Genomic DNA, 26,071 nt, shown 5'->3' on the forward strand with positions numbered 1-26,071 from the left:
TATCAAGAAAAAACCCATTACTTTTCTAAGAGGTTTATTTCTCTAAAAACATCTACATTAGAAAATGGCCCACCAGCTACAGTGATATTTCATAGCATAGCTTAGTGAACCAATTCAAAAAAAAGCTGAATGAATTTTAGGTTTCCCTCCACTTTAGTCCAACCTGCTTATGATCACAGCAGCTGGCTTGAAGCTTAACAAAGAAAACCCTGCAACTTAAGTCTTATGCCTTCAGAATACTCAGATTCCTCTACAGGTTCCCATCACTTGGCATTTTGGCCACTCAGATCTGCACCTGAACACGCTCCTTCGTGACCTGGCTTGTGCTGAATTCTAGATTTGATGCCTTTCATTTTGTTCTCCACCAGTTCTCTTCTCCCAGGTCCCTTTGTGAGTCCCTTTGGGAGGTGCTGTGCCCTCCCTTCTCTCCTGTCTCCACAGCCTCAGACATTCCTTTTATGTGAGTGACGTAAATGGTTAACCTGTCCGTGCGGTTCTGTGATGGCCCCCAGATCCAGCATGTCTAAGATTGCCCTTCATCTCTGTTCTGGAATCTGACCCCTTCCTGACTTGTCTCAAGTCTTGGAAGCGTGACCCTTCGTGTTCTGTAGCTGCTGCTGCTCTGGTGTCCACTGTGTCCCCTCCTTTCTGCTCCAAGTCCGTCCCTGTCATCGTCCTCCTGCTCTGCGTTCTTGCAAAGCCCCCAGTGGAGCCCCCTCCTGCGCTGCCTGCCCTGCCCCCTGGGAAGCTCCTGTCTAACCCACCGCAAGTGTGCTCCATACACCGGATCCTGGGGGCAGAGGGGCTGCGACTGTCTTTCTGTAGCTTCAGCACCTAAGATGCTGTGTGCCTCAGAGGAGGAAGGCATGCCATTATGCCATTATATCACATTAATGTGAGTTAGATCTGAAATTAGCCAAAAGTCCAACTTCAAAGTAAAGAGTATATGACAAAAATAATGCCTTAGTTCTGCTTTTCTCACCAGAAATTATGACAACATCATTAGTAATAATAACAACACTGGGTATCATTTCTTGAGACCTTCATACGTCTCTGGCACCTTTCCTTGAAATTTACACGATCCTTAATTCTCACACCTTACATTTCTTTAAAAACTGTATTTTATCAAATCTGAGATGCCACTGATTATAAGAGACACTATTATTTTATATTACCAAAAAGGCGGGGATATGCTACCCACTAAGTTGTAATGTGATCCTTTGTCACCTCTTAGAATTATTTTATTCTTACCAAAGAGCGGTTTTAAACTCATTCGGACAAGAAAGTAGCACCAATATGAACAAAAAACAGGCTACACGAGTGTAGGCGAGGACCCACATGACACCCCCCCACCCCCCGACTAACACCAACTGTGAAATGCCACTGATTTGTGACAAATCCTACTTCCAGAAATGTGAAAAAGAAGGCATCTTAGACTTTTGAAATGTGAAATCCTCTTGAGAGGACAAGTAACCTGCTCTATGGGTCACAAAGCTGACAGGTGAGGTCTTGGGATCTGAAGCCAATTGGACTCCAGCACCTTCTCCAATCATGTCACACCACTTCCTGTTTTACTGAATTCCTTCCTCTACCTAGTATCAGTTAGGGCACTAAATGGCTACTGAAAGTCAACAGCAAGGAAGCAGAAGAAAAAATGAGAACACGTACTTCATGTATATAAAGTTATTTTTATTTATAGGAAAAAGAAGGTGCGTAAACTTAACAGGGCATCTCCTGGGAAGTAGTTTAAAATCCGGCAGAGAAAATATGCGCACAGGACTATTCACAAGATCTACACGTGAGTGTCTCGACAGAGAGAGAAAGTGCTGGGAAAGCAGAGAAAGGGAGTCTATGTCTGGATGGCACACCTGCTGCATGGGGCTTCGTGGCAGAGCGGATATTTCAGGTGAATGAAGAAACTCTTTCCAACCTCTTCCCGAAGGTTAAAAAGAGTTTCAACTGGAGGAGAAGGTGTCAGGATGAGGTGTCCAGAAAGAAGGAGTAACACCCGGAAAGTGGGGCGGGGATGGAGTGTCATCCACACCAAAAAGGTGAGTCATTTAAAAATCCGGGTAAGGTAGTGGAAGTAAGTACTGCAGAGTGAATGACAGCCACACTCTCGCTCCACTGGGGGCTCTGCAAGAACGCAGAGCAGGAGGTTGACGACAGGGACGGACTTGGAGCAGGAAGGAGGAGACACAGTGGACACCAGAGCAGCAGCAGCTACAGAACACGAAGGGTCACGCTTCCAAGACTTGAGACAAGTCAGGAAGGGGTCAGATTCCAGAACAGAGATGAAGGGCAATCTTAGACATGCTGGATCTGGGGGCCATCACAGAACCGCACGGACAGGTTAACCATTTACGTCACTCACTTAAAAGGAATGTCTGAGGCCGTGGAGACAGGAGAGAAGGGAGGGCACAGCACCTCCCCGAGAGGGAGGCAGGCGGAGTGAGAAGGGGCTAGAGGCAGCGCCTTGGGCCCTGCGGGCCACACCTGGGCGCACGACACACACCCACATCTGAGGAACAGAGGAGGGCATGGGCGAGCAATGAGGCAGGCCAGGCAAGGGAGGGCAAACCAAGCTACAGACTCTGACAACAGACAGAGCTAAATCCCTCTCAGAGAATACGTGAACTGTAATTCTAACACAAAAGTTTTCAAATACTCACCAAACATCCATACGTCACTAGCTGAGGTAAAACGGCGAAAATTGATTGACTCTGGAGCCATCCATTTAATAGGCAATTTTCCTTTGGAAGCTAGAAGATTAATTTTAGAAAGTAAAACTTCCCTGTCACCTGCTTAGGAATCTAACAGTTAGAGCTAGCTGAGATTTTTAGTACCAAAACCTTTGGGAGAACTGCCTTGCACTCCCTGATGCTGGGTCGTCTGGGGGTGACAGAGGAGAGGCAGGGGGCAGGTCGGGGGGAGCCCCGGTTACGGGGAGGCATCAGCTCCCAGCTCAGTTGTGCAGGCTTCATCTATAGGCTGGAGGCCTGGCTTCAGATACGGTCTGGTAGTGGCACACAGTCAATTCTCATTCACGGTAGTTACACTCTATCTAAAGTCGCCTTGAACACTGAACCACCGCTCCCGGGAGAAATGTGTACGTATATATCCATACCTCACACAGATTATAACCTTAAATCCTAAAAACTTATCCTGGTAGGTTCTGACTTCTTTGGAAAATGAGGTATGGATGTGCCGCGGACCTGCCTGAGGCCCCGCTCCCCGCCCCCGCACACAGGGGCCACAGCTGGGGCTCCAGCCTGCCCGACTGGCCCAGAGCCAGAGGTGCTGGCGCTGCACAGGGCTGCCCCCTCCTCGTTGTCCACCAGCCCAAACGGACACTTTGTCACTGCCCCGGGCACATCCACACTTGACTATGAACGCCTCGTTGCGTGGATTCGGGAAGTTACAAGTCTCAGCAAGCAGACGAATACGCAAAAATAGAATCCACCAAATATGAGGACGGGCTGGACCACCACCAGGATGTGAAGAGCAGGAGGGGGCAACAGAACGGAAAGGCCACTCTCAGAAAGCCTGGAACTGGCCCTCTTTCGAGGCCTAAAATCCTTCCTCTGGGCCACCTCCCTCAACACTCCTTCACCAGGTACCAGCCCTCAAGGAGTCCTCATCCCAAAAGGCAGACACAGTTTCTCAAATCCAGCGGAAGCGAGAGGGTGTGGCCGGGGGAGGGGCGGGGGGAGGAGGGAGGGGCTGCAGGCGCCAGGCGGGGACACAGGCCCTGATCCAGGGGCCCCCGGAGCAGGGTGCCAGGCTCTGCAGTGCTGTCAGGGGCTGGGCTTCCTTCTGTAAGCAAGGGTGCTCTCAAGACTTTTAATCAGAAGACAATTACATTTGTTTCCTTAATTTTCTTCCACTTAACTTCATGCACCTTCATGACAACTGAGGTCAAAGCCTCTGATTCCCTCACAACAAATGACTCTCCAGCTGTGTGCTCCGAGGGCGAGGACCCCCTAACCCCGAGGGGCTGTTCTCCTGAAGCCTAGCAGGATCTAGACTTACTGACCTCTCTGAGATAACAACGTGTGAACTCGTCAGTTGCCCACTTTAAGTGCTGTCTAGATGATGTAGAGTCTTGGCCACCGTGCTGTTTGGAGTTTAGCCCTTTAGTGGAATTCTAGGGTTTGGACTAGTCAGGATGTGAGGTAATATGAAATGTATTTTAAAACAGTGGAAAGGTGGCTTGGTCGTTTTTAAATTAAATGACTACACAATCAAAATGAATAAACAACCAGACTTTTCCTTCCACATAACAAAGGATCAGGCTGTAGTATACAGAGACCATTTGGACAGAGAACAGTCGTCAGCTACAGTATAAAATGCAAAAGACTAATTCTGTATGCAAGATTAGGGCTCATTTTGCGACAATACAAAAATCAAACAAACTGAGCAAGAAACTGGCCTTTGTAAAATGGTAGTAATAACTAGAAAATACACTAAAAGCATAATATGGACTTATAATCCAAACCTTAGCTGAAGTACCAGGAATATGAAAATCAGGAATAATTTGAAAAACCAAGTCAATCTGATTCCAAGACTGGGAAAACTAAAGAAAAAAATCCCATCAGCTAGAGTTCAGCTCCAAAGCTAAAGGATCAAAGTCTCTGGAGTCAGCCGACTGCAGATCTGTAAGTCCGGCGGTGTGCACTGAACCAGGGCACCCACCGCTCTGCTGGGAGGTTAGCCAGCTGTGTCTACGGAGTGGAGGACATCTGGGCTGATTCCAGCTTTTGGCTGCTAGAAATAAAGGTACAATGAACAAACACCAGTTTTGTGTAAATGGGAGTTTTCAGTTCTCTGGGAGAAATGCTTAGGCGTGTGTAATAGCTAGGTCGTATGGGAGGCGCATGTTTAGTTTTTTAAGAATCTGCCAAACTCTTTTCCAGAGCAGCTGTACCATTTTACATCTGCACAAGCAATCTACGTTCTCTGTGTCTGCCAGCATTTTGTGTTGTCACTGCCGTTACTCAGTCATCCTGACAGGTGTGCACGATAGCTCCCCGTGGGCTCACTCTGCATCTCCCTAGTGGGTAACGTGCTCACGTGCCATCTGAACACCCCCCGCAGTGGAGTCTCTCTTCATATCTCTGCCCACTTTCTACCTGTGTCCTTTCTTTTTTTACTGCTGAGTTTTGAGAACTCTATCTGTAGTCTAGATACCGGTCCTGTGTTAGATATGTGGTTGGCAAACACTTCCTCCTACTCTGTAGTTTGTCTTTTCATCCTTCTGCCTGGGTCTTTTGCAGAACAAAAATTTTAAATTTTGATGAGGAAGAAGCTATCAATTTTTCCCTTTCATGTATGTTTTTGGTGTCATGCCTAAGGACTCTTTGCCTGGCCCTAGATCCGAAAACTTTACTCCTATGTTTTTTCCTAAAGGTCTTGTAGTTTTATGTCTTCTATTTAAGTCTATGATCCATTTGAGTTAATGGCGAGTGAGTTTAGGTTGAGGGTCATTTCTTGGCCAGGGATGACCAACTGCCCCAGCACCTTTGTTGAGAACGCTGTCTCTCCTCCATGGACCTGACTGTGTACCACAGTCAGAAGTCAGCTGAGCATATTAGAATGTAGCTTTTTCAGAATTAAAAATCATTAAAGATCCTGAGCCTGTTTCTGATTTATTGCTCTGATTTCTTACCTTTGTAGTAAGTACTGTCTTCCATATATCGGGATAATCCGAAGTCTCCTAATTTTACACAATCGTTTGAGGACACCAGAACATTCCGAGCAGCAATGTCCCTGATAAGGAAAAATTTGGGACAATACATTTTAATACAAGGGAAAAACCCCACAAACTCATCTATATTATATAAAGACATACAGGTACTCTGAAAGACAGCTTATATACAATACAAACAAGAGCTTTATTATACACTGAAAAAGAGAGATACTTTTATTATTTTACTTCAAATATATTCCTTTTGGCAGATATTTACCCATTAATATGGTGATTACTACTTTGAATGATGGTGAAGAATATTCTCAAATAATGAAACCACTTATTAGTTTTCATGCAGTCATATTGCCGGCTGCATTAACTGACAGACAGTATACACGACCAGGGTGTGTAACTCTACGGTTACTAAAAAACCTCATTAATAAAAGTAAAATGATCTTTGGAACACGTGTAAACGATTTTGCTGATGCAGTCCGTTTCAGTGCCGGATAACAAAACTCTAACACAATGCAAAGCAAATAAATTGTAAGGGCTTTAACTTGTATTCAAATGAGAGACCCAGATTATGAATAGAAATTCTGCAAAAGGCCAACAGATGTCACTCCTGGCGCTATGGTGTCCTGGGAAGTCCCAGGACAATATGTTTTAGGTCCATAGTGCCACGTAGAGGCTGTCAGTGGTATCTGTGGAAGGAATAACGGACCCGTTTCATACTCCATGTGAGGAAAAACCCCTCAGATCCACGTGTTCCCACGCCAGGGCACCACACTCGGCTGGGATACGCACAGCAGGACAGTTAGTGCCGTCCGTGTACGAGAGTTGGGGGAACGAAAGGTCTCAGGGCACAGTGAGAACCTCTGCCCACCTCCTTCCTGCTCAGAGGCAGCTCACCAGCTTCACGCCCGGGTCTCACCTGTGCACAAATCTTTTGCTCTCTAGGTACGCAAGGGCTGTGCTAAGCTGATAGGCATAGAGGATCAGAGATGCTAGATCCAAACTGTATTTCCTTACTTGCAGAAATGACCTCAGCTTTTTGAACAGTGACCAAAAAAGAAAAAAGAGAAAGAATTAGTGTCAGAGACTAAAAATCAACAGCAGAAGAGCTATATTCAAAAACAATGCTGATCATTTCCAAATGCATTTTTATGACAATGGCTTCAATTCTACCCTAATAAAAAAAGCATGATGAAAGAAACATATTAGGTCAGAAACTATGGTTAATCATTCTTTACTTGAGATCCAGTTGCAAAATTGGAATCTTCATGATTCTAGACACATTTCTGAAAAAATACAGAAAGACGCTTCCAGGGAATGAATAAACGCACAGTATAAAATACTGCCAGATAATGAGAGCTGGAGAACAAAAAGCTCCCGTTACCGTTCAAACAAGCCTCCTCCACAGCCGTGGTCAGTCCACCTCCCTCAGACCTCCCCATGCCCCAGGCAGACCTGAGCACAAGGGGATGAAAAGGAAGGGGAGGCAGGAGGTTCTCCCTCTGCCCCCAGGAATTCTGGGTGAAGAAGGATAAAATGGTCCCGTGTTGGGTATTTACGCGCTAGGCTTACTGGTCCTTACTACAGCTATCATGACTAATTCAGCTAAATGCTAATAATCCAGCAAAGAAGGCGGATGAATTTAACACTCCAATCCTACAAAATCTCCTACATGAAGGAGAAATATTGATGATTTAAGCCAGAAGAATTAGCAAACTCTCCAAAAACAAAAGCAGAAAAATAATGTGATCCAAAAAAATCCGTAAACACTCCATTTTATTTGGCAAGGCATGGTAGAGGAAGGAAAGACACCGGAGAGGCCCTCAGATAGTTCGCTCGCCAACTCTGTTACCCAAGCTGAAGAGGACAGCAGTGGGAGGCGCCAGGCAGTGGCCTGTCCTCGGAAGGCAGGGCTGACGCCGTCACGAAGAGGATGACGGGCCTAAAGCACCCTCGGGTTCCTGATAACAGAAAACCCCAATTTTCATTAAAAGCAAGACTGTTTGGTGTCCTTCAAAGGAGAAGTAACGTGTATAATGTGTCAGAAGGTTAAACTACTAGGTTTCAGTGCCACAGAGTCATGTGTAGACATCTGGAAAGTTGCCGTGTTTGCCCCAAGCAGGGGCCCACAGAGCAGCCTGGGGACACAGACAGAGGCTGTGTGGCTCAGCAGGCCTGGGTGGCACCAGCGTCCAGGCGGTGGTGATACACCGACTAAAGAGCTTCTGTGTTCCAGAGAGAGTCAAATAAGGACATCTGCCCACAGTCTGTTACTCACGTTTTAAAAAGAAACTGTGACTAACATGAGTTGGTCTGAAAGACACTGAAAAGTGAATGCCCAAAAATATGAAGCAACTGTTCTGATTTACGTAAATTCAGCCTTAATTTACCCAGACTCCACTAACGTTGCTTCTTTCACTCTCAAATCCCTGGGCTTGTTCTTCAGACAACAGCAACAGAGAGGGAAAAAAGAACCGCTTGGTCACCTGTTGCTTCCAGTCCTCACAAATCCTTTGGATGGGAAGACACTGCTGCCAGCGCTGAGTTAGGGGATTACTTGGGAACTTACTGACGAAGACGCTCTACTCATATGCACTAGGGTGTATGTCGCACACTTCCCCGAGGGGGCGGGCGGAGCGGGCAGGAGGCGGACGTGGGGCAGGTACCTCTCCGAGCGTGCACAGCTCCATGATGATCCAGACGGGGTTCTCTGTGATGACTCCGATCAGCTTCACGATGTGAGGGTGGTCAAACTGACGCATCGTTACTGGGGGAAAACAGTGGTCCACGGTCAGGCTTCTGAAGATATTTCAGTTTCCTAAAGACTAGTTCAAATAAGACTCAAGACATTTTAATGGGGAACTCCTTGGTGGTCCAGTGGTTAGGACTCGGTGCTTTCACTGCCAGGGCCCAGGTTTAATCCCTGGTCAGGGAACTAAGATCCCATAAGCTGTGTGGCACAGCCAAAAAATAAGAATAAAAAAAACTCAAGGCTAATGATGTGGCAACTGGGAATTCAATTCCACTGGTCAGCTCACAAGTCGCCATAAAGTGGCACAAAAAAAGCAGACCATGTGAGGCACGAGATGCCACTGCAGTGAACTTGTGAGCAACTTTACAGGGGGACATACTGTGAGAGTTAAGGGTTAAGAAAACCTCCTCTTATTTTCCACGGACAAATCTGACCAGGGGCTAACTTTCTAGGTTTTCCTTTGGAAATCTCATGAAGTTGGAACGTGTGATTCATTTTCTAAGCAATACCCTTCATGGTAAAAACCACCCCGATTGGTAAGTTGCTTATGGGGTAGCAAGAGCTCCCCTGAGCGTGGTGTGGCTGGGTGTCCCCTGCAGAGCCCCAGAGCCCACAGCGACGGGTTCGTGAGGACTTCTACTTTGGACCCGGGGGGCTCCTCAGTCCCCCACTGGGGCCTCATCCCCTCACAGTACCTGATCACTATCAGGGCTAAGCAAACGAGTTCCCGGACTGCTGTGAGGATTTCCCTACAGGAGAAATGCTGGCCTGCTATTTCCAGTCCTGTACTCCCCTCAAAGAAAGTCTGATGCCAGATACGGCCTGTGGCCGTCACGTGAGTGTGACTGCCTCACTGAGCCCAAGATGACCAAGAGGGTCCTGCACATATACGCACATACCTATGTGTGGGTGCGTATTTTTAAGTGTGTATACATTTCTAACATCTAATATCAGGGCTAAGGAGGTCACCTGCACAGTACAATGACTAGGATTAGTGAGAAGCAGGACAACCTTCACAGAACTCCAGAACCTCAGAACGGGAAGTGACTTTACATGTGACCTACTGCAGGGGTCCCCAAAGTACCTGGACTTCATAGACTATTGAAATGAAAAAAATTTTTTTTAATTTTGGGGATCAATACAGGGTTGATTTTTTTTTTTTTTTTTTGCGGTACATGGGCCTCTCACTGTTGTGGCCTCTCCCGTTGTGGAGCACAGGCTCCGGACGCGCAGGCTCAGCGGTCATGGCTCACGGGCCCAGCCGCTCCGTGGCATGTGGGATCTTCCCGGACCGGGGCATGAACCCGTGTCCCCTGCATCGGCAGGCGGACTCTCAACCACTGTGCCACCAGGGAAGACCTGGGGTTCATTTTTTTTTTTTTTTTTTTTGCGGTACGCAGGCCTCTCACTGTTGTGGCCTCTCCCGTTGCGGGGCACAGGCTCCGGAGGCGCAGGCTCAGCGGCCATGGCTCACGGACCCAGCCGCTCCGCAACATGTGGGATCTTCCCGGACCGGGGCACGAACCCGTGTCCCCTGCATCGGCAGGCGGACTCTCAACCACTGCGCCACCAGGGAAGCCCCTGGGGTTGATTTTTATGATGCCAAGCAAGGACATTAGAATCACAGCAGGTGCAAATATATTTTAGTATCCATTTTAGTATGGAGCCCAGTGTGGACTGCAACTCAGCACTGGATACATCTGGAGTAGACAGGCCTCTCACTGTTTTCACTCTAGACACCCTACAGCCGTCCCTCAGTATCCACAGGGGATTGGTTCCAGAACCCCCAGGGGGAAACCAAAATCTGCGGATGCTCAAGTCCTTCTAAAAAATGGTGGAGTATTTGCACGTAACCTATGCACATCCTCTTTATACTTTAAATCATCTCTAGATTACTTGTAATACCTAATACAATGTAAACGCTATGTAAATAGATACCAGAGCGCAGCAAATTCAAGTTTTTGCTTTGTGGAACTTTCTGGAATTTTTTTCCCAGATATTTTCAATCCGAAGTTGGTTGAATCTGTAGATGCAGAACTTGCGGATATGGAGGACTGTATATCCTACCAACGCACCCAAGGATTACACTGCCTTCTTGCAAAGTCACCCCACACTCACTTGAGAGAACTCAAACCCTTAAGGTATTTTCTCCCCCTCAATTTTGCCTACATATTCCAAGAATAGGACCTGGTAGTTAAAAACAAACAAACAAACAAGCAAACCCCCCCCCACACACATAAACACCTGGCACAAAATCCAAAATGTATCACTGAATTTCATCTTGTCAATTCAGTTCATCACTTAAGTATAATGTGATATTTTTGGATAAACATTCAGGAACCCAGTATATTCACTCATTTTCAATTGACTTACCATCATTTTTGGTTTTATGTTACCCTTTAGAGAAGTAATTATTAAAAATACTACACAGTACAGGGCTAAGAGGAGAATCTTGTGGTCACTAGGAAACTCTATCCCTGCTGAACTAAAACCCAATAGGTGTAGTAGTTTGACCTGTTATTCATTCACCCAGGGCAAGGAGCTCAGGCTAGGGGTGGCTGTTTGCTTTCACAAACTAAATTTCACTAGAACACAGTCTTGCTCAGCCCTTTACCTGCTTGTCTGTGGCTCTTTCACACCCCGATGGCAGAGCTGAGCAGTTGTGACAAGAGACCATCTGGCCTGCAGAGCCTAAGATATTTACTATATGGTCCTTTATAGAAAAAGTTTACTTCCCCTCTTACGTATAGAGCCTGTCAAAGCCCTACAGGATTTTAGGTATACTACATCCATCATGTTTCTCTGAAATAACAGCCTTTCAAAAAGAGAACAAGGTTAGTTTGAACTGACTACTCCTGTGAAACTCTAAAGTTGATTTCTGTAATGGTGATTCCAAAGCCCTACAAAAATCACGATACAATAACTGTTCATAAAAATTTTAGAGAAGCAATTTTAAAAATGTGCATTTTTGAAAATATATAACGCACCTTACCACCAAAGGCGGACAGGCTGTTAGGTAATGATGGCTGATATATATTCTGTGTTTTCTTGGCCTAGATGCCCTGAAGAAATAAACTAGTTGAGACAGAAGTCATCACCAGGCCTTGTCTTGTACTTAAGTCAAAGATCCAGGAACGGGACTAGGATTTGCTTCAACTTAACTGATGAAGTTACAATATGACTCACTCCATGACTTGTTACTTATTGGACTACTCGGTGATAAATGTTTTTGAAATTCAATGTACATGTGATGAAGGACACCAAGACTCATCCACACGACCAGTGGCTACTGAGTGCCTTCTATGAGTTAAGCCCTGTGCTGTCTCTGGGTCTGAGCGGTGAGCAGAAGAGAGACGTTCCTTGCCCCACTGGGGCTTAAAGTCTAGAGGGAGACAGAGACAAGAGTAACTTTTAAACAATGTGTGTGTGTATGTGTGTGTGTGTGTATACATATATATTTATTTGTTTGTTTATTTTGGCTGCACCCGGTCTTAGCTGCAGCATGCGGGATCTTTGTTGTGGCATGCAGGATCTTTTTTTTTTTTTTTTTTTCTTAGTGGCGGCATGCGGACTCTTAGTTGTGGCATGCATGTGGGATCTAGTTCCCGGATCAGGGATGGAACCCGGGTCCCCTGCACTGGGAGCGCAGAGGCTTACCCACTGGACCGCCAGGGAAGTCCCTAGACAATGTATATTTAATTATGGACACTTAGGAAGGGAAAGAGCAGGGCCCTGTGACAAAGCCTCCTAAGGAGACACTATTAAAGTATGTGGTCAGAAGGGACAAGCCGAACGGAAGCAGGAAGACGACCCAGCTTGAGGGCAGGTGGGAAAGAGCCTGATGCATGTAAACGGGCAGGACCAGATCCTGGCTCTCTGAGGGTCTGCACTCAGGAGAGAGGACCCATCACACACAACTCTCCACAGCAGCCCCCTCAGGATGGGCAGGGTTTCCTCTCCCTCACTCATCCGTGGGCTCCATCCCGCAGGGACTGTGTCTGTCCCGCTCACCCCCAACTCCAGGGCCTGCTGGCATCTCTATGTATCTGCCCAATACCAGGGTGAAGCTGGCTATGGTGCAAGGTGCCGGAGGATGAAGGGACAGGAAGTCAACCTGCCTTTACGTCCCAAACGTGACAGCTGACCTGGGAAACTCTGCAGACACGTGCCTCTACAAATACACATACTAGTTGCATGGCAAGGTAATAAATGTAGTTGTCTCATTAAAACTCAAAACATTATTTTTCTTACATCTTCAGAGACAGTTTGGATTTCACAGAAAGTCAAATGGAGTTCCACAGACATTTCTAGAAACTTACAGGCTTCTTGAAGGAATTTCTCTCTCACGCTGTCCGAAGTACAGTTTTTACATGTTTTAATTGCAACCGCCAAAGCTGGATTCTCCTGTGACGGGGACACATGCAACAAGAGGGTCTCTATGTTAATCAATGGGCACGTTGAGGACAGGCTGTTTATTCTGCAACTCTGGATTCTGGATCAGACAGAACCAGAATTGTACAATCTCAAGAGCGAGAGGAACAGTTAAAATCCTCTGTAGAAAAACCCCAGAAAACAGACGTGCATGTAAAACGCTGCAGGCGATTCGTCTGTTCCACAGACATTTCCTCTCCGTAGTGCCGGGCACTCCTGTAGGGGCTTAGGCTGCACCAGTGAACAAGGGCTGGCGACCCCTGTGCTACTCCAGCTGACGTCCCAGAGGAGGATACAGACAAACACGGTGAACGAGACATCCATCGTGGACTGGAGCGGGTTAGAAGGTAACCTCCCCGAGAGGAGAGGAGAGGAGAAGAGAACAAAGAACTGCTGGAGGGGAGGGGATGCCGGCCAGGGGCGGAGGGAGGGGTCGGATCTTGTGGCTTCTACCCTAAGTGAGAGGCCCCCCGGAAGGGGAGGTGAGGAAAGGCGCCACGGAGGCGGGGGGCACGAAGACAGCGGGCTGGGCGTCGGGGAGGGCAAGTTTGGGTTTCTGGTGAGAGAAGGGGGAGATCAGAAGCCCAGCTCTGGACAAGACAGGCTTGAGATGTCGGTGGGACGGCAGCTCGCCGGCACAGAGGCCCATCTGTTAAACGTCTGAGTTTGGGGCCTTCTGAGAGTCACTAGCAACACAGGACACCTCAATGCAACCACTCTGCTCTGAATGACTTAGTCTTTGTCCTCTGTAACTAGACAGCAAACTTCTAGGACCAGCACCATGAATTCTACCTCTATGTGCATAAGGCTGACTGGTATACCTTAGAAATGACACAAAATGCCCATTTTACAGGAGATCTGAATAACAACAGAAACTTCTGTAAGACCATAAATCATCATCAATCCTGTCAATTCAACTCAAATACTGAACATGGTGCTTTATTAAGATAGTAAAGAAACGCGAGGAAAATACTGCTCTCTAAAAACGCATAGTTTCAAGTGGATGCTAAGCCTGAGATTCCATGGGCAGCACGTCTACAAAGGGGCGCACGTGGGCAGACCACGTGGCTCGGCCATCAGTCCATGGACTAGGCCCGGTGACGAGTGGCCCCAGGCTGCAGAGGCCTGGGGGGTGCCGAGCTGTCAGGGCGGCTGGTCACAGAGACCTGATGCTGGAGAAGAAGATGTCAGTCTACAGCAAGCAAGACCAGAACTGGGCAGAGGGTTTTCTAAAAGTCTTTAAAAGGGGGCAGATTCGAACACATCTAGGTCACTGCTCACAGCACGATTTTCACCACCTTCTTTAAAACACAAGCAGAGTTTAGCAGACAGAGCAGTTCTTCAGTGTTGAATGAAAACGCCCCCCTGGTGTCCACGAGGCCGAGGTGAGGGGTAGGTGATGAGGCGCTGAGTCAGTAACAGCTAGCAGACACTCGCAAGATCTTAACAAGTGAGTCTAGAGAAGGACTGCTCTGGGATGAATTAAGAGAAAACAGATTTAAAGCATGGTGCTTAAGACTAGGATAATAATGGTGCGAGGGTGTGCAGATGGTCAGCGATGCTCAAATTATAAAAATAAACCTGATAACCGGGCCTAAGAAAGAAAGAAAAGTGTGTGCTGGGAGCCTTCAGATACGCCTCGTGCCCATAACTCTCAGAACGAGGGCTGCCCTGCAGCCCCAGGTGCCGGCCCTGCACCCGGCCCAGTCCCCCTCTGCTTGCTTCTCCTCGTCATCCTCCTCCCCCGTTCGGCTCCACCTGGGGTCCCTGCACTGGAGCTCCGCCCAGCCTGGCACACTCCCCACGGGGAGCTCAGGGACTGTCCCTCCTTGCTCACGTGTCAGCATCTCACGGGAAGAGGGCCCTGACCTCCCCAAGCCCAGGCTTTGTTTTTCTCGGAGCACAGATGCCCCACTTGATACTCTGTGTTTGCTTCTGCCTGTTCCCTCGTGCCTCAGATAGAATTTAAGGTCTGTGAGAGCAGGAACTCTGACCGTTTTGTTCATTACAACGTCCCCACCACCGAGCTGCCACTTGGGGGACGACTGACAAATAACTGCTAAAAGAATTCACTGAATCTCAAATAACGTAACCAGTGCTGGGTTCTTGCCCATGAAATCTATGCTGAGTTACATTTGACCAATTATTCAGAATCCCTGATAAAATGTTATTACATCTTACAGAACACTAAAGACCATAATCTGGAAAAAGGATTTTTAACGGAAACCTAGAGAAATGGATTGGCTATAAAATTAGACTCCCACATGAAAAACAAAATAAACAAGCACTCACATACGATGTGTATCAGAAAGACACTCAACAAAAAAAGTGAACGCTGATATTTTCCTGGAGGCTGGGATTCATTCAACAAATACTTAGTAAACACTATGGATATTTAAAAAAATTTTTCTCTTGTATTTTTACAACTAAAATGAATTACTTAGAAGTAAATGAAATAAAGTCTATCAGCCCTGCTGTTAGCTGTGTGATCCTGGTAAGTCCCTGTACTCCAGGAACTTCAGAATGCTTGCTATTAAGAATTTTAGAGATGTAAGGAAGCTCAGAGACCACTGGGTTCAAGTCCAATAACTTAGATCAAGAAGCCTCACCTCCCTTACATCTCACAGTCAGGTAGATCCAGGTCTAAGATTTAGGTCTTCTGATCAAATTTAGATCCAGGGCTCTTTCTAATGCATTTTGCCTCAAGAGCAGAGTTAAGAGAATTAAGAAGATAAACAATACAGATATAGTAAAAAAAAAAAAAAAAATTGGAAAAGGAGATAATGGATAAAAATATATAATAAATGATATAGTTTTATATAAGTATAAGGGTAAAGACTTTCAAAACTGAACTTTAAAAAAACAGAATCTCTAACAACAATTATCTATTTTCCTCCAAGGAAAGACTTTTACAGTCCTCTGGTTATAAAAGTAATGATCAGTGTATCCCTAGTGCATGTGTAAAGGATATGGAAAATCGATAGATAAGGAGACACAGGGGGGAAAAATGCCATTTGCAGTTTCCATATCAGGGGGTCACAAAAGGTCAATCATCTGTGCTATTATATCCCTACTAAAGCCATCTCTGTTCACTGTCATTATTCTAGTTAAAAATAGTTTCTTGAACATGTATGTACTGTTATTTTAAACTGTCATTTAAGAATTACTGATCTAATTAAAAAAAGACATACAACAGCAAGCATTGGTCAGGGTGTGGAAAAATGGGCAACCTCACACATTGCTGCTAGGAACTGAAACTGGGGCAGTTTCTTTGGAAAAAAGCTTAGCAGATCGGCAGAAAGTTAAACAGTTGCTAGGTGACCCAGCAATTCCACTCCTAGACATACATACTCAAGAGAAGCGAAAACTATGTTCACACAAAAACTTGCACACGAGTGTTCATAGCAGCATTGTGCATAACAGCCAAAAAGTGGTAATAACCCCAATGACCATCAACTGATGACTGGAGAAACAGAAAGTGGTCTATCCATACAATGGGATGTTATTTGGCCATAAAAAGAAATGAAGTACTGACACAGGCTACCACGTGGATGAACCTGACAACATTATGCTAATGGAAAGAAACCAATCATACAAGGCCACACACTGTATGATTTCACTTATATGAAATGTCCAGAACAGGCAACTCTAGAGAAAGAGAAAGCAAACTGGTGATTGCCAAGGGCTGGGGAGAGGGTGGAATGGGAAGTGACTGCTAACGGGTATGGGGCTTCTTTTGTCTTTTGTTTCTTTTAAACTGAAGTATAGTTGATTTATAATATTATATCAGTTTAAGGTGTACAACATAGTGATTCAACATTTTTATAGATTATATTCCATTTAAAGTTATTATAAAAAAGGTTATCATATAATATTGACTATGTTCCCTGTGCTGTACAATATACTCCTGTTGCTTATTTATTTTATACATAGTAGTGTGCACCTCTTAATCCCGTACCTATCGTGCCCCTCCCCGCATCCGCTTTCCCCACTGGTAACCACTAGTTTGTTCTCTATGTCTACGAGTCTGTTTCTGTTTTGTTACACTGGTTCATTTCTTTTATTTTTTAGATTCCACATATAAGTGATAACATAACAGTATTTGTCTTTCTCTGTTTGACTTATTTCACTAAGCTAATACCCTCCAGGTCCATCCATGGTGTTGCAAATGGCAAAATTTCATTCTTTACTATGGCTGGATAATATTCCATTGTATACATATACATACCATATCTTCTTTATCCATTCATCTGTTGATGGACACTTAGGATGCTTCCATGTCTTGGCTATTGTAAATAATACTACTATGAACACTGGGGTGCGTGTATCTTTTCAAATTAGCGTTTTTGTTTTCTTTGGATACATACCCGGGAGTGGAACTGCTGGATCATATGGTAGTTCTATTTTTACTTTTTTGAAGAACCTCCATACTGTTTTCCACAGTGGCTGCACCAATTTACATTCCTACCATCAGTGTACAAGGCTTCCCTCTTCTCCACATCCTCGCCAAGGTATGGGGTCTCTTTTGAGGTAAAGAAAATGTTCCAAAATTGACTGTGGTGATGGCCGTACAACTCTGTGAATATATACTAAAGAACCACTGAATTGTGCACTTTAACAGAGTGAATTTCATAGTATGAGAACTATATCTCAATGAGATGATTCTTAAATAAATCATTTAAAAAATTCACTGATCTCTTTTGGAGGGCAGCTTGGGGCAAATTAATGTTCTTTTCTTGAAAATGCAGGTAATTGGGAATGCTGGCTACTGCTGTTGACTTTGCATCTATTTGTTATCTATTTGTCAGCTGCACCCAAGGGAACAATCATCTACGGAATCCATTACTGATGACAGAGGCTGGATGAAAGACTAAAACGAATAAAAGACCCAGCTCTCAGGAGCTAATTTTGCCAGTTTTTGGTTTCTGAATACAGCAAGTGAGTTGACATACGTGATAAGCTTTATGAATGACAACTGCAAACACCCTGAAGAACTAAGGACCCGTGAAGACGAACAGGAGCAGCCTACACGTAAGCAGTCACGGCTCAGGCTGCTGGCTGTCTGACAGGACTCACCGGGCTTGTGTAAGCGCCTTGGTGCACGTCTCCAAACTGGCCCTCTCCAATGCACCGTCCGAGTTCTATTCTTTCTCTCTGAATTTCATAGTCCCTGGCTGCAAAACATGATCCACACACCAGAAGATACTTCAGTGCAACATCCCCAGTGTAGAAAACACTGGACACACTTCATTTCATCATCATCCATGAGTAAAAACTTCATCGGTGGCACATCATTCTATGAAAATGCTTTAAACAGAGTGGAATTCTCTTAAACAGTATTTTTAAAGGAATTTATGTAACTGTTACAGCACTGCTTGAATTACCAAAATGAGGAGTTTTATACAAGGTAGATTTTTTTCATATTTTTGAATGTCTGATTTAGCTGATTATCTATTTGATGGTTTTCTAAATAATTGCTCCAAGTTTATGTATGTTTAATTAATATGATCTATTAGTTCAGGTATTAATATATGAAGGCTAAAAAAGTTATTTAAAGCAATTATTTTACAAGTAACTAAAGTCTGTAAATATGGAGGGAACAAAAAATTGTCTCATGAGTAGCTTTATAAGTTTAAGAGTTTTCCACTTTATTATAATCCTATCTATATTATTCACAGAGCTAAAAGAGTTTAAAGAGGGAGCTTCTAAAACCTGATTTCAAAATCAGATGACTTGGAATCAAGGTTGAACGTATCACATAATAAATTACGAGTGTTTTATATTTTTGAGAGCATGTGCCTCAAATTAATGTACTAAATTGTTATGATTTATACAAAACCAATTATTTACCAGGCTGTTGAGACACATGGAAAGAAAATACCCACTAGGAACCTAGTGGATGATTCTAATCCAATTAACTACTTGATATTTTGATTTCTTCTAATTTGTCAAATTATAAACCATACAGAAAATTCAACCCAAATTTTAGATGGTTATTTTCCTCTTTAAAATCACTTTAGCTAGTAGTTCCATTGATTTAACAGCATGAGTAAACCAATGAAAAAATTTAAAAATAAAAGTTAACTGAAAACTGAAACATCCCGTTATCATTCCATGGGTTGCAATTGCAAGCAAATGCAGTTATTTTAAAGGAATCCTGTTACCTTCATCTATTCCATAGCTTTCTGTATTGCAATTAAGAGAGAAAAAAATTGAAGACCTTGCTTAGAAATAACTGATAGCAATTAGGTTAACAACAGCAAACTCGGAGAGTACGTTTCAATATTTACTTTCTTAAATATTTTGACCACCAACACGGGTCAAAAAAGAGGACCAAACACAAGTAACAACGCAAGTAATATCCTCAAGTTAACTCAGAGTGATATACAATGCTTTACATTTCTATCCCATAAATTCCTATATGATAACCCATATTTGCGGGGTTTGGATAAAAGTTAGCCATGTTGGACATTTACCACTCAACTATGAAAATATACGAATAAAAATTCGGATACTCCGCAGGAATGTACAAATGACTAAATGGCTAACCAAAACTTTAAACCTAAATTTAAACATTTTTCCAAATTGCTACTGCAAGTCAAAGTGAACACATTTAAGTTTCAGCTCTTGCCTCTGTTTCAAATCACTAACCTGGAAGCTCTTGAAAGGAGGGGCCCACCCAGGATAATGTTTGCCTGAGAGGGCTGGGCTGTTTCTCTTTATTTTGGTAACTCTCCTCAATGTATATGGTAAATCTATTGAGAACAACTTTTAAAATATTTACACAACAGGGTAAAGCACCTGAAACATTTATTTTACAAATACATGGAGCTCTACTGAAACCAGGACATCAGATGTTGAATTATCAGGCCTCTGAGGCTGTAAGGTGGACTCTTAATTGGGCCTCTTTAAGAGGTAGGGTTAACTTTTAATTTTAACCTGAGTGAAATTCCAAGGTTGTCTGCAACTCAAGAGCTGTGACTATATACACCCCACCACAAGGGCTGGGGCTCCCAGACTCTCGTCACCAGCAAGCTGCACAGCAGAGAGAAGCAGAGGGTGACACTGCTAGGCTCCTGGTGGGCGGGGTCAGTGAAGAGTCCTTCTCTCCCCACACCTCCAACTCGGAGCTGGACGGACTGGACGCAGGATGCTCTTTGTAATTGCTTAGTCAAGGGCAATAAAAAAATGAAAGTTCAAAGGGGAAATGCAATTCATGAAATGTGTGCATTCAAAGAGCTGTATGTATGTGTGAGTATACATATTTAACTTTAAATACTAATTTCCTACAGAGAGGAAATGCTCTAATCATTAAAGGTTATATTATCATAGAGCCAGAAAACAAGATTACAAAAACCCCATAAGTGAACTGACTTATTATAGATATTTGAGTTTCAGGCTTCCGACCTGGCAGTAGGCACATACAATACAGAATTCTAAAGGCTGAAAAGAATATTTCTGTTATGAACTCAATAAGGTCTTAAAAGTAGTTCTAAAAGGACAATAAAGACCTAAACCGTTTAAACACGAGATATTTAAAAGTTAAATATCTGTCAGCTCTGCACGAGAACAAAATCAGAAGTCTACTCACTCGAGGGCATGGTGTAGGTGTCTTCTTCGTCGATAATTTCAGCATAGTCGTCTGTTTCTGTAGGAAAGGAAACAGGTTAAATCTTCAACCCCCTGGCCTTTAATATAATTTGAAAAGGCAAAATGATCTGCCTAAACCCCCTACCATGCTGACATTATTCTTAAAACACTATTACTCAATTTTTGCTCACACATGAGTCATTTATGGAAATAAAAGTGACATCATGGTCCAACATGTCATAAAACACAGACTTGTTCCTCAGAGAGCAAAGAGACTAACAGAGAAAGCCCTTGTGGAAAACAGAAAGACATGAAATGACTGTTTGCACGATTCAAACCCACCAAGCGGTACTGACTGCAAAGCTCTCCCTCAACTACATCAAATACACGTTTAAAACCACACCGCTGTCTACCGGGATTTCTCCAAGCAAGACCGGTACCTCCAGAACACAGCTTAGATTTCATTCATAGTTAGACTCCACAGCATAGTCTGGATGTTCTCCTTTAGAAAACAAAACGGCAGGCTGACTTTTGAGGAGATTAACTGGGCTAACTTACTTCATTTGTTCAGGGTGAAAGCAACCCAGGAATTTCTCTCTTGTAACTTTTCACTCAGATATTTAAACAGTATGCATTAATGTCAAAAGGGTAAAAGATGTGCCAAAGAGAATAAAATGAGAACAAACAGCATATTGAAATGAGCTCTTTTCAGACGTAATGTCAAGGAGTTCCAATGTTTCCACTAATTCCTTTCAGGAATGCAGCAACTTAAAGACCCACCACCGTATTAGTGGGGGGAAAACCCCTTTTGTAGAAAACACCCACTCACTTGGATAACAATTACACTGAAAAATCACTCAGGTCTTGTCTGTCTTCCTCTTTCTGGAAGTAGCTCTATGCACAAGGGTTTATCAGGCTGATGGGCAAGGAAAGGACGGGCAGTACTTCCTGAATTATCATCTGAAGAGAGATCGTTTTCAAAATTTAACCCCAGAGAAACTAAAAGCTAAAGAACTAAAAGTTCTTTCTTCTGTGCTGCCGTTATTACTCCATTCAGATATTAAAATTATAGAAACCAAAGAAAATAGAGACTACATATAGTTTACGGTCTCTAGATATCAACCGTTGTACGTACTGCTACGGTAACAATTGAGACCAAATCTAAGAGCAACTGGAAGAATTCATTTCTTTCTTCTTCTTCTTTTTTTTAAAAATTTATTTATTTATTTTTGGCCGCGTTGGGTCTTCGCTGCTGCGCACGGGCTTTCTCTAGCCGCAGCAATCGGGGGCTACTCTTCATTGCGGTGCACGGGCTTCTCACTGCGGTGGCTTCTCTTGTTGCGGAGCACGGGCTCAACGCACGCGGGCTTCAGCAGTTGTGGCCTGCAGGCTCTAGAGCACAGGCTCAGTAGTTGTGGTGCACGGGCTTAGTTGCTCCGTGGCATGTGGGATCTTCCTGGACCAGAGCTCGAACCCATGTCCCCTGCATTGGCAGGTGGATTCTCAACCACTGAGCCACCAGGGAAACCCAAGAATTCATTTCTTGATTTGTAATCATCATTAAAAGTGATTAAAGTAAACACAAATTCGACTGGCAGAATGTAAAGTCAATAAATTGGTTCTCCTTTAGACATTTAGCAAATGTTACCTATTTGTAAGTCCCGTATGCCAGGTGGATAATTTATATTATTCTTACATGTTTATAAGTGATACTACTTTCAGGATTAAAGAAAAAAATTATTTAATCTACCCCCAACCTGACCTTCTTCTTTTTTTTTTTTTTTTTTATAAATTTATTTATTTATTTTTGTCTGCGTTGGGTCTTCGTTGCTCCACGCAGGCTTTCTCTAGTTGCTTGGAGCACGGGCTACTCTTTGTTGCAGTGCGTGGGCTTCTTCTTTTATTTTTTTTGCGGTACGCGGGCCTCTCACTGTTGTGGCCTCTCCCGTTGCGGAGCACAGGCTCCGGACACGCAGGCTCGGCGGCCGTGGCTCACGGGCCCAGCCGCTCCACGGCATGTGGGATTTTCCCGGACCAGGGCACGAACCCGTGTCCCCTGCATCAGCAGGCGGACTCTCAACCACTGCGCCACCAGGGAAGCCCAACCTGACCTTCTTTATTCCTGCACTTCTCCCTCCCATCCTGTTCTCATGACTACCAGGAAGAGTGAGTGATGGTTCCCAGGCCGGTAGCCTCGCTTTTGTGTGAGGTGACATGCAACCTGGGGATGGAGGTGGTGCCGAGGCAGAGGCCCCACAGACGGACACTCAGCCACTCACGCTGTCTGCAGTCGGACGAGCTCCCCTCACGCCCCTCCCTCAGAGCACGTGCAACTAAGGCTCAATCTCCTGCGACCACAGACCCACCCGTGCTGCCCCCTTTCACACAAAGCACACACCCTTAGAGGCCAAACACATTAGCTGACCCTGAGGGGCCGGATTCTGGCAGTGAAACTGCCCCAGATCTCTTGCCTCTGCCGCCCCGCTACCAGATTTGCTCCGGAATCTTCAACACCCCCTGCACCTGGCTCTCAGCTCTACTAAGGAGATACCGGGGACCCATCAACTCTGCGGGCACCAAAGTTACCCAAGGCTGTTGGGGTCACTGACCGCCTGTCCCTCCGTCTCTGTGGGTAATGGTACCTGCCACCTGAGTGTCACCTGTTCAGAGACCTATCCTCACCCCCATCACTCTCGATCACGTTGCCTGACATGTTCTGCTCGGGGCCCATCACTACCAACCCTCTGACGGTCCTCTGGTTCCTTGTCAACCGTGTGCCCCCATCCAGAGCAGAGCCCCCAGGGCAGTGGGCCCTGCTGTATGTACCTTGTTTACTGCTGTGTTCTCAGCGTCCAAACCAGGGCCAGCCCGGGAGGCACCCAGTAAGCACTTGCTGAACGAAAGGGAGGAGTGCCCTTCAACAGTGCAGGAGGGGACGGCGCTCCCCGTGACCCAGAGGCGAGGAAGCCAGGCCAGCCACAGCTGCGTGTCTGGGCGCTGCTCCACCCCAGAAGCCGCCGAACCAGTCTGCGCTTCAGCTGTGCCCTCAGGTGCCCAATGAGAGCACGTCCACCTGGTGGGGCCGTCGTGAGGATTACAGGGATGCACGTGAAATTGTGGTGCGGCCCTGCACAGGACAGGTGACAAACAGGTGGGAGGCTCCTTGGTTCCCTCCTTCTGACGCCTCTGGAAGGAGCCTTCCTGGTGGGACTGTAAGGGCTTCCCAGATGGCCTCTTCTTATAAAACTCTCAGCAGGGATACCAACTCTGAACCGGCTTCAAGGAGTAAGAATAAAATGGCTCATGGATCAGGCTAACACACAAAAGTGACGTGGGAAAAACCAAGTTGCATGCACTTGCATTAATTCACACAATCACAAGAGAAAGCCTGCAGTTTTTTTCTTTCGGTGTTGTATGAATTCTACAAAAAAACTTTGGGGATTATCCAAGCTCCCTGGGCATTACTCATGATGACACGTGGGTGTGGCTATGGGTACCGTGACGTCACGTGAACAGGGAATTTTTGCTGCTGTGTTCTTCTTGAGTTGGTTCTTATGCAGCAGGGTCAACGCTGTTGAAGGCACGTGGACCTACAAAGGTTTTACCGTGAACTTCTATATAGGGCTTTTCAAGTAGGGATACTCGGCATATTTCTCTAAGAATTCTTGATACTGATTTGGTTCTATCTTCTCTTTTTCTTTCCTGGTTTTTAGGATTATCGGACAGTATGACACTGAGATGAGAGGTACTTTTACATACTCAAGGGCCCCTGAAAAACTGGAGTCCACCCTGAAACCGCCTGGCCCCAAAAATAATGACATAAAAGAAGGAAAACATAAAGGAAAAGGAAACAAAGATCTCGTCACAAATAAAGGAAAGCAGCTTTGCGTTCTCCACTTGACCAGGACGACAACTAACAGAGCGCTCACCCTAACGCCAGACAGCGTCATAGACAACTACACATGTCGTCATTTAATCCTCAGGACCATCGTACATGGTGGTACTGTTATCATCATCCCCGTTTCCCAGGCAGGAAGCTGGGGCACCCAGAGGCACCCTGAGTTTCTCGCGGTCCCCAGGCCACTCAGAGGCGGCGGGCAGTGCGAGTGGCGCTCCAGCAGAGCTCCTGGGCCGCCGTGCTCTGTGCTTCGTTCTTTACTATCTCCCAAGACGCTTCTGGGGACTTTTATTTGTGAGACCAGATACCCGATGCTTTGAAACCTCGGACTGTTCCCCTAAGGACGTTCTGGGACTTCACCCCCAACATGGGCATCCCTGGAAGGCTTATCTGGGCCTGTGTACTTGGGAGACAATTCTAGGACCATGAGTCAAATATTTCAAAGTAAACATTTTGAAAAATGGATGGAGACTTCTGAAACCTTGGATAACACTGTAATTTGAAAGGTTTGGTATCACAATACGTGGTAAAATAAAAATGAGGGGAAGACACAAAACCAGAAACCGACAGCTCAGAAGTTAGGAGAGAAAGGTACAAAGTTCTCGTTTTAAAACAAGGTAAAAGAGGCCTAGTGAAGTCACTACTGAAACCAGTGACACACGCCTGTCGTGCTCCGTCACGCAAAGAGCCTGAAGCCTCCGGAGTCACCGTGAAGGGGCCAGTTTCGAGCTGGAGAGGGACGGAGCAGTGGACGCCCGGCTGTGAACAGGAGGAAGCGCACCGGAGCCTGCAGGCCTACAGAGCTCTCAGGAGCCGGCCGCTCCCCGCGGGGAAGAGGGGGCGCCCGGTGACTCCCTCTCATCCTCCACCTGCCCTTCCGGGCCGGACACCAAGCGCTTCTGACGACAGTCTCTGGCCGGCGCCCTGCCGCCCTCAGGAGGCCTGATGAGTCACCACTCCCAGGGCAACGCGTGCACAGTCACGGGATTGCTCAGCAATTCAGTGGGACCAAGCAACAGCACAGCTTCTCACCCCACCTGCACACGTGACCCTGCCGTGAGCCCTGGAGGTGGCGACCGGCTTGGGGGGGCAGGGTCAGGAGGGCTTTCAGGAAGCCAGGAAGGGCCCCGCTGTGCTCTGTGACCTGCACCGGGGTCGGCAAGCTTTTTCTGCAAAAGGTCTGACAGTACGTATCTTAGACTTCACTGCTCACAAAGTCTCCACTGCAACCACTGAACTCTGCTGTTGAGATTGCAGGGGTGAGCAGACACGTCAGGAGTGAACGCGTCACTATGTTCCAGCAAAACTTTACTGATGGGCACAGAAACTTGAATTTCACATAGTTTTGATGCCAGGTACTATCCTTTGATCTTACCCCCAATCACTAAAAACTGTAATCATCGTTCTTAGTTCAAGGAGCAATACAAAAACAGAGGTGAGCCGTATTTGGCCCACAGGCCTTAGTTTGTGGAAGTCTCAGCTTATTCACCTGTAAAATGGGGATAATAATACTCACCCTAATTCAAATGGGAAATTCAAATGCGGGGAAAATGCACAATGTTTTCTTTAGATAAATAATGTGGTAATAACCACTTGTTAATACACATTTGTTGAAATTTTTATGCTTTCACAGTAATCCTTACAACCACCATCAAGGCCTTTTACAGATGAAGACTCCAGAGATGAAGTGCTTTGCTCA

At 45.4% G+C, this 26,071-nt stretch overlaps 1 protein-coding gene across 25 annotated transcripts in view; it reads right to left on the reverse strand.

The window, feature by feature from the left end:
- Nucleotides 1-26,071, reverse strand: part of PTK2 (protein tyrosine kinase 2) — a gene marked incomplete at its 5' end in the record, with an annotated part of 198,079 nt that overhangs the window by 50,219 nt on the left and 121,789 nt on the right. For 15 of the 25 annotated variants that reach the window (XM_079722518.1, XM_079722515.1, XM_079722517.1 and 12 more), the window contains 8 exons: nucleotides 2,673-2,762; nucleotides 5,669-5,769; nucleotides 6,621-6,736; nucleotides 8,368-8,468; nucleotides 12,773-12,857; nucleotides 17,961-18,058; nucleotides 19,049-19,069; nucleotides 20,476-20,532. In XM_079722518.1, coding sequence (XP_079578644.1) covers nucleotides 2,673-2,762; nucleotides 5,669-5,769; nucleotides 6,621-6,736; nucleotides 8,368-8,468; nucleotides 12,773-12,857; nucleotides 17,961-18,058; nucleotides 19,049-19,069; nucleotides 20,476-20,532 — 669 coding nt within the window. The remainder of the gene's footprint in view (nucleotides 1-2,672; nucleotides 2,763-5,668; nucleotides 5,770-6,620; nucleotides 6,737-8,367; nucleotides 8,469-12,772; nucleotides 12,858-17,960; nucleotides 18,059-19,048; nucleotides 19,070-20,475; nucleotides 20,533-26,071) is intronic. The other 10 variants (XM_079722516.1, XM_079722514.1, XM_079722513.1 and 7 more) reach the window with 1 other exon arrangement.

The sequence above is a fragment of the Hyperoodon ampullatus genome, assembly GCF_949752795.1.
Source record: "Hyperoodon ampullatus genome assembly, chromosome: 17".
In the NCBI taxonomy this organism is placed as follows: domain Eukaryota; kingdom Metazoa; phylum Chordata; class Mammalia; order Artiodactyla; family Ziphiidae; genus Hyperoodon; species Hyperoodon ampullatus.